Source organism: Cryptotermes secundus, unplaced genomic scaffold, assembly GCF_002891405.2.
Source record: "Cryptotermes secundus unplaced genomic scaffold, Csec_1.0 scaffold428, whole genome shotgun sequence".
In the NCBI taxonomy this organism is placed as follows: domain Eukaryota; kingdom Metazoa; phylum Arthropoda; class Insecta; order Blattodea; family Kalotermitidae; genus Cryptotermes; species Cryptotermes secundus.
In genome coordinates this window covers 253,168-268,702 of record NW_019720711.1, presented here as the reverse complement: position 1 = coordinate 268,702, position 15,535 = coordinate 253,168, and the positions used below count along the sequence as shown (strand labels likewise).

Genomic DNA, 15,535 nt, shown 5'->3' with positions numbered 1-15,535 from the left:
GATGGGTGGTGGGAGTACTTACAGGACACTGTCACCTCAAAGGACACCTGTTCAAACTTGGACTAAGTGATAGTCCCACTTGTGAGAGGTTTCAGAAAATGAAACAGCCTCAAACGTCCTGTGTGAACGTGAGGCTTTAACTTATTTAAGACGTCACTTGGGTCAATATTTCATGGAACCAAGTAACTATTTTGACGCCCCCACGTCCAAAATCCTGCGCTTCATCCGAAGCGTGGGGTTGCTGAGGGAATAATCAAAAGGGGAAGCACAGTAGACCACTGAGGTCGTGGTGCAAGGGCCGAGAAGGCCTACCCCTCATACATTCATTCATTCAAATAATTAGAGCTTGAGGATTTGGGCTTGCTTAATCAGGAGCAGAACAAAGATAAATGTCTGTGTCTTGTTAACGCGGTAATGATATTTTTTTCCAAAAGTGGTTGGTAGTTTATTGACAACCTATGCGGATATTATCTGCATGTATCCATAGTGACTTCCTATAAAAAATATCAGTTTGTACAGTTTTCGTTTTGTACACGTTGCACAGAAAATGTGTCACGTGCTATCCCTGTAACAGGCCGTGAAGGTCCAGGTCGTGGCTTCCACATCTACTAGACAATCGGCTCACAGATGGCGGTGAGGTTGTCAGCCCTACATGCCGGCAGCCCTTTACTCTCCAGGAAAATTCCTGGTACACCTTTCTGTTAGAGGCTCAGTCGACCCCAGGCCCATATTGCTGCTAGAAGGATTAGGTCCATTGAGAAAGGAAGTCTCATTGGGACTCGAACTCGCGACCTTACGGCTTGTAGTATAGTGCCTCAACCAACTACGCTATCGCGTACCCTATTGTCACATTCACATCCCAGCATTTTATGGAACCAGAAGGTTCATTATCGTGTTCACAAGAGCCCTCCATTGGTCCCCATCCTTGGCCAGGCCAATCCAATCCATTCCATTCTATCCTATCTCTCTAAGATCCATTTTAATATTGTCCACCCACCTACCCCTTGGTCTTCCCAGCGTTTTTTTCTTTCCGCCTTTCCCACCAGTATCCAATACACATTCCTCTTTATCACATTCGTGCTACATGCCATGCCCATTTCAACCTCCTTGACTTGATCATCCTAATCAAACTTGGCGTAGAGTACAAGTTATGAAGCTTCTCATTATGCAGTTTTCTCCAACCTCCTGTCACTTCATCTCTCTTCGGTCCAAATATTCTCCTCAACAAACTGTTCTCACACACCCTCAGTCTATGTTCCTCCCTTAATATCAGAGAAACAAGTTTCGCACCCATACAGAACCACAGGCAAAATTATAGTTTCTGTATTCTAATTTGTATGTCTTTGGACAGCAGACGAGAAGACAAAAGGTTCTGGACTGAATGGTAGCAAGCATTACCCGAGTTCAGTCTCCTCTTAATTTCCTCCTGAATCAGGTTTTGATTTGTTGTAATCGTTCCAAAATATCCGAACTGTGCCACATTTTCAAAACACCTGTTTCCTATCTTTGTGTCATGATTTTGCCCTGCATTTTGATGACCCATGTGTCATATAGACAGTAAAATTTAGTTTACGTATATATGCATTTTGCGTCTTGTATTTTTCTCTCGTTTTCTCCTGTCATATATACTGGCGCAAGAGATGAGCAATATTCCAGCCTCGAGGGACAGTTTTAAAACAGAGCCGTCACGCCGAAGCTACGGTTTGTGATTACGGGGCTGATGTCATTAGTATGCCAATGGATTAGCATCCCCACAGAACAAGCAGGTAGACAGAGAGACGTATAAGTCAACATCACAGGTTTGCTTGATAATGTATTCAGCTACCAACACATCCCCCATATAAATTAGCGCAGTATTTTATCCCGAAATTCAAAGAAATTAAATATTATAAATTAATTTTTTCATTGGATACTCGGTTTTGGTTCAGGCAAAATCCTTATGACACAGTGGTAACACCGTGTACCATTTGCTTAAACGATTAACATCATTACCTTCTGAGAGCAGGGTATGTGTGGGTTTCGGCTGATCTTCAAAAGAAGGACTGGATAAATTTGTCTTTGAAAAATATAATATTGACTTTATACTCACTCATGGAGCTCAGCCCTTTTTGAGAAACTGCCAATTGTGCAGCTACTCAAGAACTATTCAACATTTTATGGAACCCGAAAGTTCATTACCATCTTAAGAACCATCCACTGGCCCCTGTCCTGAGTCACATCAATCAAATCCATATCATCCCATCCTATTTCTCTAAGATCCATTTTAATATTGTTCACCCACCTAAGTCTTGGTCACTGAGATGATCACAATGGGACTTTAAAGAACAGTCGAATATTAGCAAACACCTAGGTGAGCAGATTATGTAGAAAATACTGGAGAATATAGGAATGCATATAAAATTTTCTTGGAAAAGAACTTGAAGAAAGGATTTGGAATTAATATTCTTCTGACTTTTATTCATCGTCCTGTATTCTACAGAAAGCGATATTTCGGAAAATGGATCTCTTTCCGTCTCCTGTGAAAAGATGGGTAGGCGTCGCCTCGTCAGCTATATCCATAGTAGATGTGTAGTTATACTGACACACGTTGCCTAGTAACTGAGGTGAGATGTTTCTAATGACCCAGCAGGGTAAGTGGCTCCCACCCTATTACTTGAGGACAGAAGTAGACCCAGTTTCCGAAATGTTGTGTTCCTTAAAGTATAGACGACGGAACCGGTCCAAAACCCAGCATTCCCGAGCGTTGCACGCCATCATCAGAACACTTTGAAACTAAGTGAAGATCACTTGGGAGATTAGAGTAAGGTCGCAGGTTGGCATTGCAAGGGGTTTCGGGCGCAGATGATAAAATCTGCTGTAATATTGTAGACATACAGATTTTAGTGTCACAAATCCTGTGTAAATGATATGTTTGTGTAATGTAAATGTACGAGGGAGTGTCAGCAAATACCACAAATGGAAGTAAAGCAGCTGTAATGGAAGCAATAGGTTTTCTATGTGTATCACTAGATAGCAGCACAGTCCAGCTTCATGACTGTCTAGGTAGCAGACACGCATGCCCATGTTGAGAGGTTGGTTTCAGTAGCCAAAATGGGGAACTGTGCTTGAGGAGTGAGCTATTGAAGAACAGCGTTCTTTAGTGCCATTTTTGGAGGCAGAAGAACTCAATGCAAGGGATATTCATAAATAAATATTTCCTGTTTACTGTGGGAAATGTTTTTTTTTTCGCGAAAAGCTGTTCACAAGTGGGTCGAGAAACGTGGCAAAATTTTCGCTGATGAAGAGTTTCAAAGGGAGGTGCGAAAGTGGCTGAGACTATTGTCAAAAAACTGCTATGCTGCGGGTTTCGACGCACTGGTAAGGCGATTGTACAAGTATACCAATGTTGGTGGAGGATATGTCGAGAAATAATTTTTTCCAGGGTCGAATATCATATATTTTACATTTTACATCCATCTGTGCCCTATTTACTGACTCTTCCTCCATGATATATATACAGTGTCCGTCTTGCAGTGCATCCACTCTCACCTGTCACTTCACAACATGTTTCGGCACCATAGTGCCATCATCAGGTGCTCCATTTACACTAATCTATTGCATTGCATGCCATTATGTCAATGTAAAATTATTTAAAAAGTATTTTAAAATATTCCTCAGTTATAATAAATTTTTTGTATACTAAAATCTTGTTACGATATTCATCTTATCTGTCCCAATTCAAAACCCGCGCATGGTTCCTCCACTATGGGAGTCGTTCCTCTTATATGCCGTGTGTATCGTGTCTCGTGATGCGTGTTCCCTTTTTGGCTGCGGGTGTTGACTCTTCCTCGTATAAGAGAACAATAAATATAGTCAAGTTTAGCTCATGCGCTAATATACTATGCTCAGGCGGTCATAAAATCTATTCCTTGTCGAGCAAAATGTTATTGCTTACAATTATAAATATTTGGCAGGTTATTGGTGATTTATACACGTATTATTGTTATTATTATCATCATCATCATCATCTTTCATGGAATAATTTCACTCAAGTACAGATTTAAATTTAAATTTATTGCGCATGATCTCCAAATTTGCATCATCACTATGCCTCAATTGATGGCTGATCAACAATATATCTCAACGGAATTTATAGCTATGTTAAGGACATGTCTGCATGTCAAATTCCATGCACGTAGCTCAAATGATTTATTGGTTATCTCCGTCAGACCGAAGAAAGCTGTGTGGGATGTCATTATGTAGTAACATTTTAATTGTTTTACATTCTGTACCTCAGTATGAGTCGAATATCCTTCACTATACGTAATTTGGAGATCCTAGATGGCTTGGCCCTAGTATAGTTTCTATTTCACCAATTCATGCGTTTGTTGTATTGTTACTAGGGATTGTAGGAAATTTCCAAGTTGGGATAGCCACTAATGACATAATAGCTATTCTAAAATTAGTGAAAATCAGTCAACTGCTTCAAAAGTTGCGATGGAAGGCACACAGAGAGACAGGTGAGAACACACACACACACACACGCTACGGTTATTTCATATATGAGCCTAATTTCCTTCATTAAGAAAGGAAAGGCTAAAAATTAGTCGTACAGGAATATTTTCTGGGTATGTGGACTGCATCTGTATAATGTCAGAACTGCCCTGCAGTCCACTTAATTTGAAGTTACTCATAACCCTTCTGTTCTAATATTATAATGAATTAGAAATGAAAAATTTAGTCTCCTCAATCAGTGAGCCTACTGTGCACCCCCGACCTTGTTAGGTTCTTCAAGAAGCCCTGACAGCAAGGCTATTGTCAGAACCATCCTGACTGAGGCTCCTCTGATGTCTGTGGGCTCTAACCATGCAGAGTTGAAGAAATTCATAACCATGAAATGCATCTCGGTTCATATATTATGTCATAAGAGCATCCTAAATGTTTACATGTTACTTTAGCTCTATTTGACCGCGCCATAGCTCAAGCTGTTAGCTGCTGGCTTCCCACCGCGGCGGTCTGGGTTCGATTCCGGGTCTGTTCAAGTGGGATTTGTGGTGGACAAAGTGGCTCTGAGGAGGATTTTCTCCTAGTACTTCTGTTTCCCCTGCCAATCTTCATTCCACAAAATTTTCCATCATCATAATCACCCGGGGCAGGTACAATAAGCCAATCAGTGGCCGCCGTGCCGAATGGACCCAGTTGGACTCCACCCCCCCACTAATCGAATTAAATTATTGGCTGTACTTAAAATAATCATGTTCATGGGCATCCTCTGTAACGTAACATGAAAAGATTATCGACGTTTCCAACGCTGCAGCTCCTGACTCAGTCTCGACTACTTAATAGATAATCAAGTAAATCACAGTAAAGTCAAGTATAGAAACCCACTATATTTGGTTACTTATTTCCTGACGAATTTTATAACATATATGACCACCAAGTAAATATAATAGTGTCCTCATAAAGTTTATTCAATGTAAAATTATGCTTTTAAGAGCACAAGAAATAGGGTATAACTATATCTGGTCACCCCTGCCCCTAAATATATAAGAAATTTAAAGATGGAATAATTTTGCTTCCTGTTGAAGGCATATAACGTGCTTGGGAAATGTAAGAAATACAAAAATGTAATAGGAAAATCTGAATGCAAAAATCCACTTGGACCATTTATATTTTAGGCGGATGGACAGTTTACAAATGGCTTCATGTAGAAACAGGGTGTGACTGTGAGGACTGCACTCATCTGGCAAGTTAGAGTGATGATCTCTTGAGAACAGGTTAATGGACGATCTGTTTCCATAAAATGCGAGAATTTTCTCGGCTAACTGGGCGAAAACTTGCTTCTCAAGTTGGACTCCATTAACGAAGGTAATATTGTCGCGTGTAGGTTGGTACGCATGACGAGAATGACGGGTTCTGGTTCAGATTCTTGGATTTATTAGCACTTTGGTTAGAAGTTCTCTTAATTACATTTGAATACAGCGCTATCGCTGAGTTACACACACTTCATAATTCACTGTTGCACGCACATTAGTCCCGTCTTGGTTATTCAATTACAACACAGGAAATAGCACTTCAAATTACTCCACTTAAATAAAATCTTGAAAGATATTTATTACTGTTTTGNAACGGATTTATCACAGTCTCACTGTCATTTCAAATCACACATGAAGTCTTCTTTGCACCGCCAAATTCCCTTTCCTGCTTTTATTCTGCGACTGCCGTTTCGGAAGACTCAACTCCATTCAATTCCAAGCTCATATCCTGGCAGGCTGGCGTCTCGAAACTCGACTCTCCACTCTCGACTGCTCGACTGTTCTATACTCTAATACTTGGTCCCAAAAGTCAAAGTCAAGTCACATTGCGATTGACCGTCAGTCAGTCAGTCAGTCAGTCAGTAAGTCTTGGTGTCGAGCCCCATCTGGGGCTTGTGACCAGATATTTATTACTGTTACGGTCTTCTTTTCGTGGGGCGCCCTCTGACGAGAGGACGGGTCTGTCTTATGTATATGCTGCTAGCCTTTGCCAGCGCAGTCTTTCTCGGGTTCAAGCCCCTTCGAACTCGCGACCATATTTTACTGTCTCAGATTTGAGACTTCACTTTTCGTTGCCTCCTGCTACTCGCAGGGTGGTATTCGACACCGCCTCCACATTTCTGTTACAAGCCTTCGGCACGGGACACATGGAAAATACAGCCTTTATTGTTGAAACATGTTTACCGAAGCATTAAATAGCAATGATCGAGGCATGGACCGCATAGAAAACAGTCTCTGTATTATTTACCCGTGTTTAGAGTTCCGTTGCCTAGAAACGCTTTGGGCATTCACGTCATCAACAGGTATTGCCATGAACAAAACAACAGTCTAGTCATTTCCAAGTTTTGTTCTCAACTTAAGACAATTTCACTTAATTAGACTCAATACTTGATATGTTTATATATGTTAATATTGAAGCTCTCTGCATATTTTTAAACTTTAATATAAAAGTAAAAATCAAAGCTCTGCTTGCGAACCGCTGCTTGAACATCTGCTTCATTAACACATCTGAGTGTTAGTGCTCATGCATATTACATGGGACTCATGAATTGTAAATGTGCAGTAACTCAGCAGGAATGCAGAGCGCTGTAAGTTACTTTCGTTGAAAGCCACAAGACAGGAGCGGCGATACTCACTATCTTTTGCGATTTTGCATTTTGCGTAGCCTTTGATATTAATTTATTGCTGATATAAATATATTGTTGCATGGCTAACTGCATCACAGAAATGGCTACGATACTACACGAGTATAGACGTTACCCCACCCCCATAGTCTTGAAAATCTCAAATCTTACATCATTTAAAATAAATAACTTTTCTCTTTTGCAAACTGTAAAAAAAACAAAAAGTATGCTTTCCTATTTAATCTTTTTTAGGTATGGCTATGGTAACTAACAAACCATTATAACCAGGCATGTGAAATTTTATATGAAAATACACATAAATTATTACCGCGCTTACTTATTGCGAATGGAAGCGGCCTCCGTAGTCTAGAGGTAATGTTCCCACCTCATGACTAGTGGTACGCGGGTTCAAACCCGGCGGAGTTCGTCGAAATTTAAGGGCGGAAAATTTCAGGGAACAAGTGCTCCGGGAGGGACTTTAAGCTGTGTGTCCCGTGTCGTAGCTTTACGGCACGTAAAAGAACCTCATATCTCCTAAGGAGGTCACTGAGCCAAATTCAAGGGCGTTTCCCGCCCAACAAGTAGTCTCTAACACCTCTGATAGATGGGGGAAGCATTATAGATACCGACAAGCTAGTGGAGGCCGAACTCGCTGGCTCGGTAGGGACTGATGGTACACACCAATATCGGTAGGGTATAGAGACTGGTAGAATATCATAGATGGAAGCACAATGGACCAATACTGGTCTAAGTGAATGGGGAAACCCACCCTCTCCAATAACTAACTAACTATTGTGAATGAAAGGCTGCTTCTTAGTCAACAGTTAACGAACATGGCGACGGTGCGAAAATTTGAGACTAATTTCAGCAAATTTAATGTGGACGTATCTGTACTTCAGTAAAAAGAAACACTGGAGATCAACAATGGCAATAGTAGCTAATTAGTAGAAGTAGCAGCATATACTTACTTACTCATGGAACTGAGCCCTTCTTGAGAAGCCGCCAATTCTGCAGCTACTCAAGAATTTCCCAGCATATTCTATAACCCGAAGGTTCATTACCGTGTTCCCAAGAGCCTTCCACTGGTCCCTATCCTGAACCAGATCAATCCAATCCATACCATCCCATCCTATCTTTCAAACATCCATTTTAATATTGTTCACCCACATACTCCTTGGTCTTCCCAGTGGTCTCTTTCCTTCTGGCCTTCCCAGCAATATCCTATATGCTTTCCTCGTCTTCCCCATTCGTGCTACATGCCCTGCCCACCTCATCCTCCTTGACTTGATCATTCTAATTATGCTTCGAGAAGAGTACAAGTTATGATGCTCCTCATTCTATAATACAGTAGAAAATTAATCCGTATGAGTTCTGCTCAGAACTGTTTCTATATATTTACTGTTAAGGCATTCAAGTCAAAGAGAATATGACGGATATGTGGGACACACAGAAAGGATTAGAAATGCATACACATTTTAGTCAGGATACCTGAAAGAAATAGACCACTTAGGAGACTTCGGCATCGAAGGGAAGAAAATACTAGGAAGCAATTTAAAGAAATATAATAGTACGAGTACATGAACTGGATTCGCATGGTGTAGGATGGGATAAATTGTTGGGTTGTTCGGAACATGATACTAGACGAGGTAGTACTTTTTTTCAATAAATTGGTTGCTATTACCTTCTGAAACAGGACTCTTCTACGCTGCATTATTTTCTTTCGATCATTATCTTGCTCTTCGAATAATGTTTTGACGTGCAGCCTGAAAGATGCAACCTGTCCATCTGCTGTGTGGGGCTTCGCGGGGCGCGTTCCCGTTGTACACGAAATACACCGTTACTCTGGGGTTTTATGGACATATCCACGGTAACTACATTCTAAAGAGACTGTTACCGCAGATATGAAAAACAGAAGTCTTCCAGGAGGTATATCCTATCCCTGCCTCCTAGCAGGGATAAAGGAGTCCAGCTGAGAAGGCGTCAGTTCAACCCTTGTGGAGGCAGGGGCCAATAACTCCACCGTGACCCTGCGAGTCGTAGGAGGCGACGAAAAGGGAAGTCTCAAGTCTGAGACAGTAAAATATGGTCGCGAGTCCCAAGGAACTCTGCCCCGAGAAACACTGTGCTGGCAAGAGCCAGCAGCATATACAAAAACAGACCCATCCTCTCGTCAGAGAGGGTGGCCCACAAAAACAATACTGTAACTGTCAAACATTAAAAATTAACTGATCGTGAGCCCCAGGTTGGGCTCGAAATGAAGACTGACTGACTGAATGACCTTCAGTTGCAATGTGACTTTGACTTTGATCATCAGTTCAGAAGTGGAGTCAGAAGAAGAAGCAGAATACGACAGAAGGCGAAAAAAGAAGGTGAACTGACTCGGCAGCGAATCAACGTGCTTTGGAGGCAGAAGCAGAGCCACATTGTCCGGAAGGAGATGAGTGTGTCAACTGTTATAATCGAGTGGGACTGTATTAGTGACGTCAAATAAATCGATCCATCAAGTTTGGAATTAACCCGTACATGCGACAATAGTGTACACAAACATTATTGCTCTGGTCTCATATTCTAATTCCAGCTCTGAAATGTACTGTGACATCAGGCCTGAAAGCCGGAATAATGAGGCCCTAGCAGACATCCATTGCTAGGCAACGACTTGACAAACATTCCCGCAGCAAGAAATACGCACGCATCAATAGATGAAACTTTCTTTAAGCAATGTATCGCCAAATACACAACAATGGGGGTTTTGTTAGAAATTATGTTTTCTGTTCGGTCTGTGCAAAGAAGTTATAAAGAAGAGTTCAGCTGAGATGAGTCAGTCGAGTTCAGAAGTTGCAAGTGAGCAATTAGTTGTTAATGGTGGGAGATTCTTGAAACGGCAGTCCAAGAAAATTGAGAAGAGAACACATAGCGTGTCATATAGTGGTCTGTGGGGTGAGGTAACAAGTTGTACTCGTATTAGTGTGCAATGAATGTGGTCACGTGGACACAGAAATACGTGACAATATAAACATTTAAATTCCATGGGTGGGGAAACTATAAGGCCTTTGTAAGATTTGAGGCTTTCACGGCGGTGACTATGAAGAAAGCAGTCTTCTGGGATTTGGAGGCGATGGAGGCGATACGTTCCTCCGAAACGTCGGTTAACACCACATATACACGGTGCCAAATCCCAGAAGACTGCTTTCTTTATAAGGCCTTTATTACCAGGTTGTGTGTTTTTTGTTACGCACATGCTCTCGTCTCTCCGGCGAGGCAGACATTACCGAGGATATAAAACTCGAGGCTTACATTTCCTTCAGTTTGAAAGAGAAAACAAAGATAACAGAAAATTCTATTCATACGATACTGGAAAATGTGTAAGACGGTAATCATCGCGTTTAATATGATAGAAAACAATCTTCCACGTAACCAATTTAATTCTGAATGAGAGAAGTAGATCATACCTTGCAGTTTCCTTTTGGATTATTCTAAAATTGGTCAGTATTTAGAGTGTGTATCTCAGAATGGTAGGATGACCGATGAATAATGATTTTTAAAGAATATAAAAGGAAACGATCATCGACTAATCGAGGTGCTATCCCGAAATTCAGGAGGAAGAACTAATGAGACCCGCGGAAAAAATAATGTTGCAGCCAAGACTGAGATTCGAACCGAACATCTCCTGAATAAGGGTCTAAAACATTTCACCTACGCCAACGCGATCGGTGTCCCGGACCTCCTTTACAGGACAATCCAAAAGCTGACAGGAGAGCAGGAGATATTTGAGTAACATAATTCTTCTTCGTTCTCCGAATATGCTGTAAAAATAACAAGATCCTGTTGTTCCCCTATGATGAAGGTAGATTTCCGCACAGCTAAGTTCCATTCGTTGTGTAATTTTGCATAGAGATGCGCGGAAATTCGCTCTTGGTAGCGGCGTTTATGTGGAAGGCCGAGAGCAGAGAAGCTATTGAGTATTCCGATAAACTGAATGAATTATATGCGTGGGTCAGCATGAATTTGCAGAGTAGGAGGAAAACAAATGTTGCTTGACGGACAGCACGTTCTCTACAACAATGAAAAATGACATTCACCGATAACACATTTAAATAATTCATATGAACAGTCGTATTGTGATATATAAAAAAAAAAGAAAATACAAATATTACTGATGGATAGAATATTCTGTGTGACGTGTATGATTTCCGTTCATATGCCCATTTGTGTTCATGTGTGTATGTGTGTTCTCTCTACATCAGCCTCCACGTAACTTAACGCGCCGCACTGGATACCCTGTGGCAAGAATTTTCACATGCTTCTTTTAAGCGAGTCAACCTCAGACAGTTTTATCAGTTTCTACAGAATATTACTCTCGTTACCCACTGAGTGTGAATCTTTATTCATGAAGAGTGTTTTTCTGAAATATGATTTCATACGTGGAGGCATTCGTGAAGGTGCAACTTCTTGTCATGGTAGTTGACTGCTGGCGTGTTACATTTTCACTTCTTTATGAATGTTACTTCTACGACATGTTTCGACCCTGTAAGCTCATAAGGTGCGTAATTTTACCACTATATTTCTTTTTATAATTCATTCTTTTAAAACTTTGTAACAATTATTTCCAATTATTTCAGTTTTTGAATATTGTTAAATGCTGCTGCTCAATTTTGTTAAATTTTAACAAAATTCCACTACAGTTAGAATTAGTTCTAATCAAGTCCTAGACAAAAATGGTGGAACTGTACCTCCACTCCCGCCATATGTCTTCATGGCGTGGTGCTTAATTAATTAAGCACAGAAGCAAATTTACCTTTTTTTCTATTATTTTTGCTCCTGTGGTTTCCTACAGATATATCATTGAAAATGCCTAAGAATTTGTCCTTTAAGGGGCGCTAGAAACCTTGTGGATCGTCTGTTAAGGTTCGGCCACACAGAGCGCTACGTGCGCGACGCACGCAACGTACGCTATGCTCGCTATACGAACAGAAATATATCTCCCTTTATTGCCAATGTGACTGGCCACACAGACTTCCGTAAGCTACGTACGCTGTTCCCTATGTTAGCTGCATCGCAGAGTGTACACAGCGTACGTAGCGTACGTAGCGAACATAGCGTAGCGCTCTGTGTGGCCGAACCTTAAAGCTTGCTCAGTATAACCGTCCTCCCACCCCTTCGTACCCGTGCACTTATGTAAGAAGGTATTCAATAGCCCGAGAACTGCAGGACCGATATTAATAAAAGTTAATATATGAGAACTCTACTAGAAGTTGTCCAGTCCAGTAAATTTGTTCTTACGTGGGTTTAAACACCATTTTACAAGAAAACCAACATGCATTTGTGCAAGTACCTTGCTAAGTATTTAGTTAGGGGACGAATTTTTCACACAAAAGTTGTAGTGCCAAAAAAAATACTCATTTGTGTGAACACGCTTTCTCTGTAAGTCTTATTATTCGACTTGTTAAGCAAAATAAAAATTCTGAATACATTTCTGAACTTCCATAATCAGTCGTTGATCATGGACTCTAAAATACAATTCCGGTTAAGAAAAAGAAAATAAATGTCTTTCTTGCATTTAAATCGCTTTATAATCAGATTAATTACATAGTGTAATGATATATTACTGTGTGACTTTGAAGCTTACACTAAACAGTTCTTAAATATTTAATTTTAATTTAAGAACGTAATATGAGTGAATATAGACACCTTAATAATTATGGTATATTCATAGAGTGTAGAGCGTTGACTTCAATCTAATCTATATATTTTTATTGCTAGTGAGGTGGGACTAAGTCCCTTGTACTGCGGCCACTTCTGGCCTATTGTACCTGCCCCAGATGATAGGTGAGGGTGATTGTGGAGCAATTGGTGGAATGAAGATTGGTAGGGGAAACCGAAGTACTCGGGAATAACCTGCCCCAGCACCACTTTGTCCACCACAAATTCCACTTGACCAGATCCGAGATCGAACCCTGGCCGCCGCGATGGGAAGCCAGTGACTAATCGCTTGAGCTTTGACGCGGCCTCTATCCAATCTAAATATCACCAAACAGTGAATATCTGCCTGTTAATTTCATGTTTGTTTACTGTAAGGGAAGTTCTTCCTAGCAGGCAAAAGGAAAAAAGACCATGTCCCACGGCCTCACGATTTATGGACCCAGTATGAAGCGGGCACGCAACTTGTCTAGCATGAGAGAATGTAGGGCCCCTGAAGCCTTCAGGTGCAACAGCACCGATGTGTTTTCCACGTCCCGTCATCATCAGTTATAATAAATACTGAAGCGAAATCAAACCCCACAACATTTCTCAGTGGCATGAGAATCTCAGTGAACACTGGTCTAGGACTCTTCAAACTCTTACACCGCATTCATTTCCCAATGTTAGCTATTTTATATATAGAATCGGGGGTAGCGGCCGGCTACGGGATCACGACCACGGAGTCGGAGTTCGGGTCTCGGTAGGGTCAAGAATTTTCTCTTCTCCGCGTCGTACACACCTGTTCTGTTGTCCACCCAACCTCCTAACAAATGGGTAAAGGGGACTCTTTTCACGGACTTAAAGCGGCCGGGGCGTGTAGCTAACCATTTACCTACAACTACTGCTAAGGTCAAGGAAATGTGGATCTATACATTCCCTCCCCCCTAAGCTTTCATGGCGCAATGCTTAATTAGTCAAGCACAGGAACAACTTTACTTTTAACTTAATAGAAATTTTCTTCCTTCGCACTACAGCCCCAGTTGGCCTAGGCCTTCCTCCATGAACTTATCCGTTTATTTCGGTTTTTCTAGATCTTACACATTCGGTAGGACTCCTTGGGCGGGTGATCAGCTCGTCGCAAGGCCTCTACCTGTACACAAACACAGAAAAAAGCACACACACAAAAACTAAACATCCATGTCCTGAGTGGGATTCGAACCCACGGTTCCGGTTTCCAAACGAGCGAAGACAGTACATGCCTTAGACCGCGCGGCTACTGTGACCGGCAATGTATAAGAATAATATATAAGAATTCAGTTCGTACCTCACAGGAAACAGATCCGAACCCACGATCCCGGCTTCCGAGCGAGCGAAGACAGTACATGCCTTAGACTGCTCGGCTACCGTGACCGGCCTTTATAGAATATACTACGACATATTCTGCAGACTTCAGAAGCGTGGTCTAGAGGTCATTTGGAGCAAATTTACCCGTTAAACTACATGTCGATTCGATAACCATTATCGAGTTAAGCTGTAGTGGAAGGAGCTGGAACTGTTGAAACCTAACCGAGTTTCGTCTTGTGCACCGTGTAGGCTGTTGTGGCTATGCTGTGTTGAAGTGCGTCATAATCAAATTGCCTAACACGTTCACAAATGAAGAATACGCTGACATGTATCTCTGCAACGGAAATGGTAAGGTTCCTGCTGTTGAAAGCCAACAACGATATCCACTTCGCAGATTGCCACATGGCAAAGCGTTTGCGAACGTACACAGAAATTGGGGGGGAGTTTGGTTTCTTCCCTCGAGCGAATGCATTGCTGAATTGCTGAATCACACCAAATTCTGGGACAATGAGGAGGGAGGTACACAGTTATATGCGCAGTGGTGTTCTGCTCGAATTTTGTTACTACAATTGCGTCTTCCACCTCACGAGTTCAAGCACCCATCGTGTTTATAAATCTGATTGTAATAAATTGAAAACGATGGCTTTTTTGTGGCCCTGAGTGACATACTATTCATGTAGTTTTCCTGAAAACGGAGGTAAATTAAAAACCAATTCATTAATTCTCTTTAATCGTGCGTGTATAGACACTGTGTAATGAAGACACGTTAATATTGAATCGATTCATATTTTCTTACTTTCATAGAAATATAAATTTTAATGCCTGCGGTGTATGGTTCATTTATTGTTGTAGCAACTTGTGTATGTATATAAAATATGTTTGTGATTTACAAGAGAATCGATTTTCCTAAGTCGTTTAAAAGACATAAACTGCCTTTATAAAACTAAATGCAAATTTGTCATCTGGAGTGATACAAATACTGATAATTTTGTTAAAAATTATCACAAAGAGTGTCAAAAATCTTCCTATTCTAGGCCAGTAATTGATTTCCCCACACAAAGTCAAAATGACTTCAATATTTTTACCTGTGATTTTTTTACATATAGTCAAATTCAAAGTCACATTGCGACTGGCGTCCATTCAGTCAGTAAGTCTTGGTGTCGAGCCCCATCTGGGACTCATGACCAGATATTAATTATTACCGTTTGATAGTTACGGTCTTATTCTTGTGGGGCCGCCCTCTCTGACGAGAGGACGGATCTGTCTTCTGCATGTGCTTCTGGTGCTCGCCAGAGCAGTCCTTCTCGGATCCAAGTCCTTGGGACTCACGACTATATTTTACTGTCTCAGATTTGAGACTTTCTTTTCGTCGCC

At 41.2% G+C, this 15,535-nt stretch overlaps 1 protein-coding gene across 3 annotated transcripts in view; it reads left to right on the top strand.

Annotated features, from left to right (window-relative positions):
• LOC111871820 (neuropeptides capa receptor) overlaps window positions 1–15,535 on the top strand; it is an 87,444-nt gene that overhangs the window by 53,913 nt on the left and 17,996 nt on the right. The window contains exon 1 of one of the 3 annotated variants that reach the window (XM_023865197.2): window positions 14,385–14,509. The exons of the other annotated variants lie outside the window; for them this stretch is intronic. Coding sequence (XP_023720965.1) covers window positions 14,488–14,509 — 22 coding nt within the window. The 5' untranslated portion in view covers window positions 14,385–14,487. Of the gene's footprint in view, window positions 1–14,384; window positions 14,510–15,535 lie in introns of those variants that run through there. 3 annotated transcript variants of the gene reach the window in all.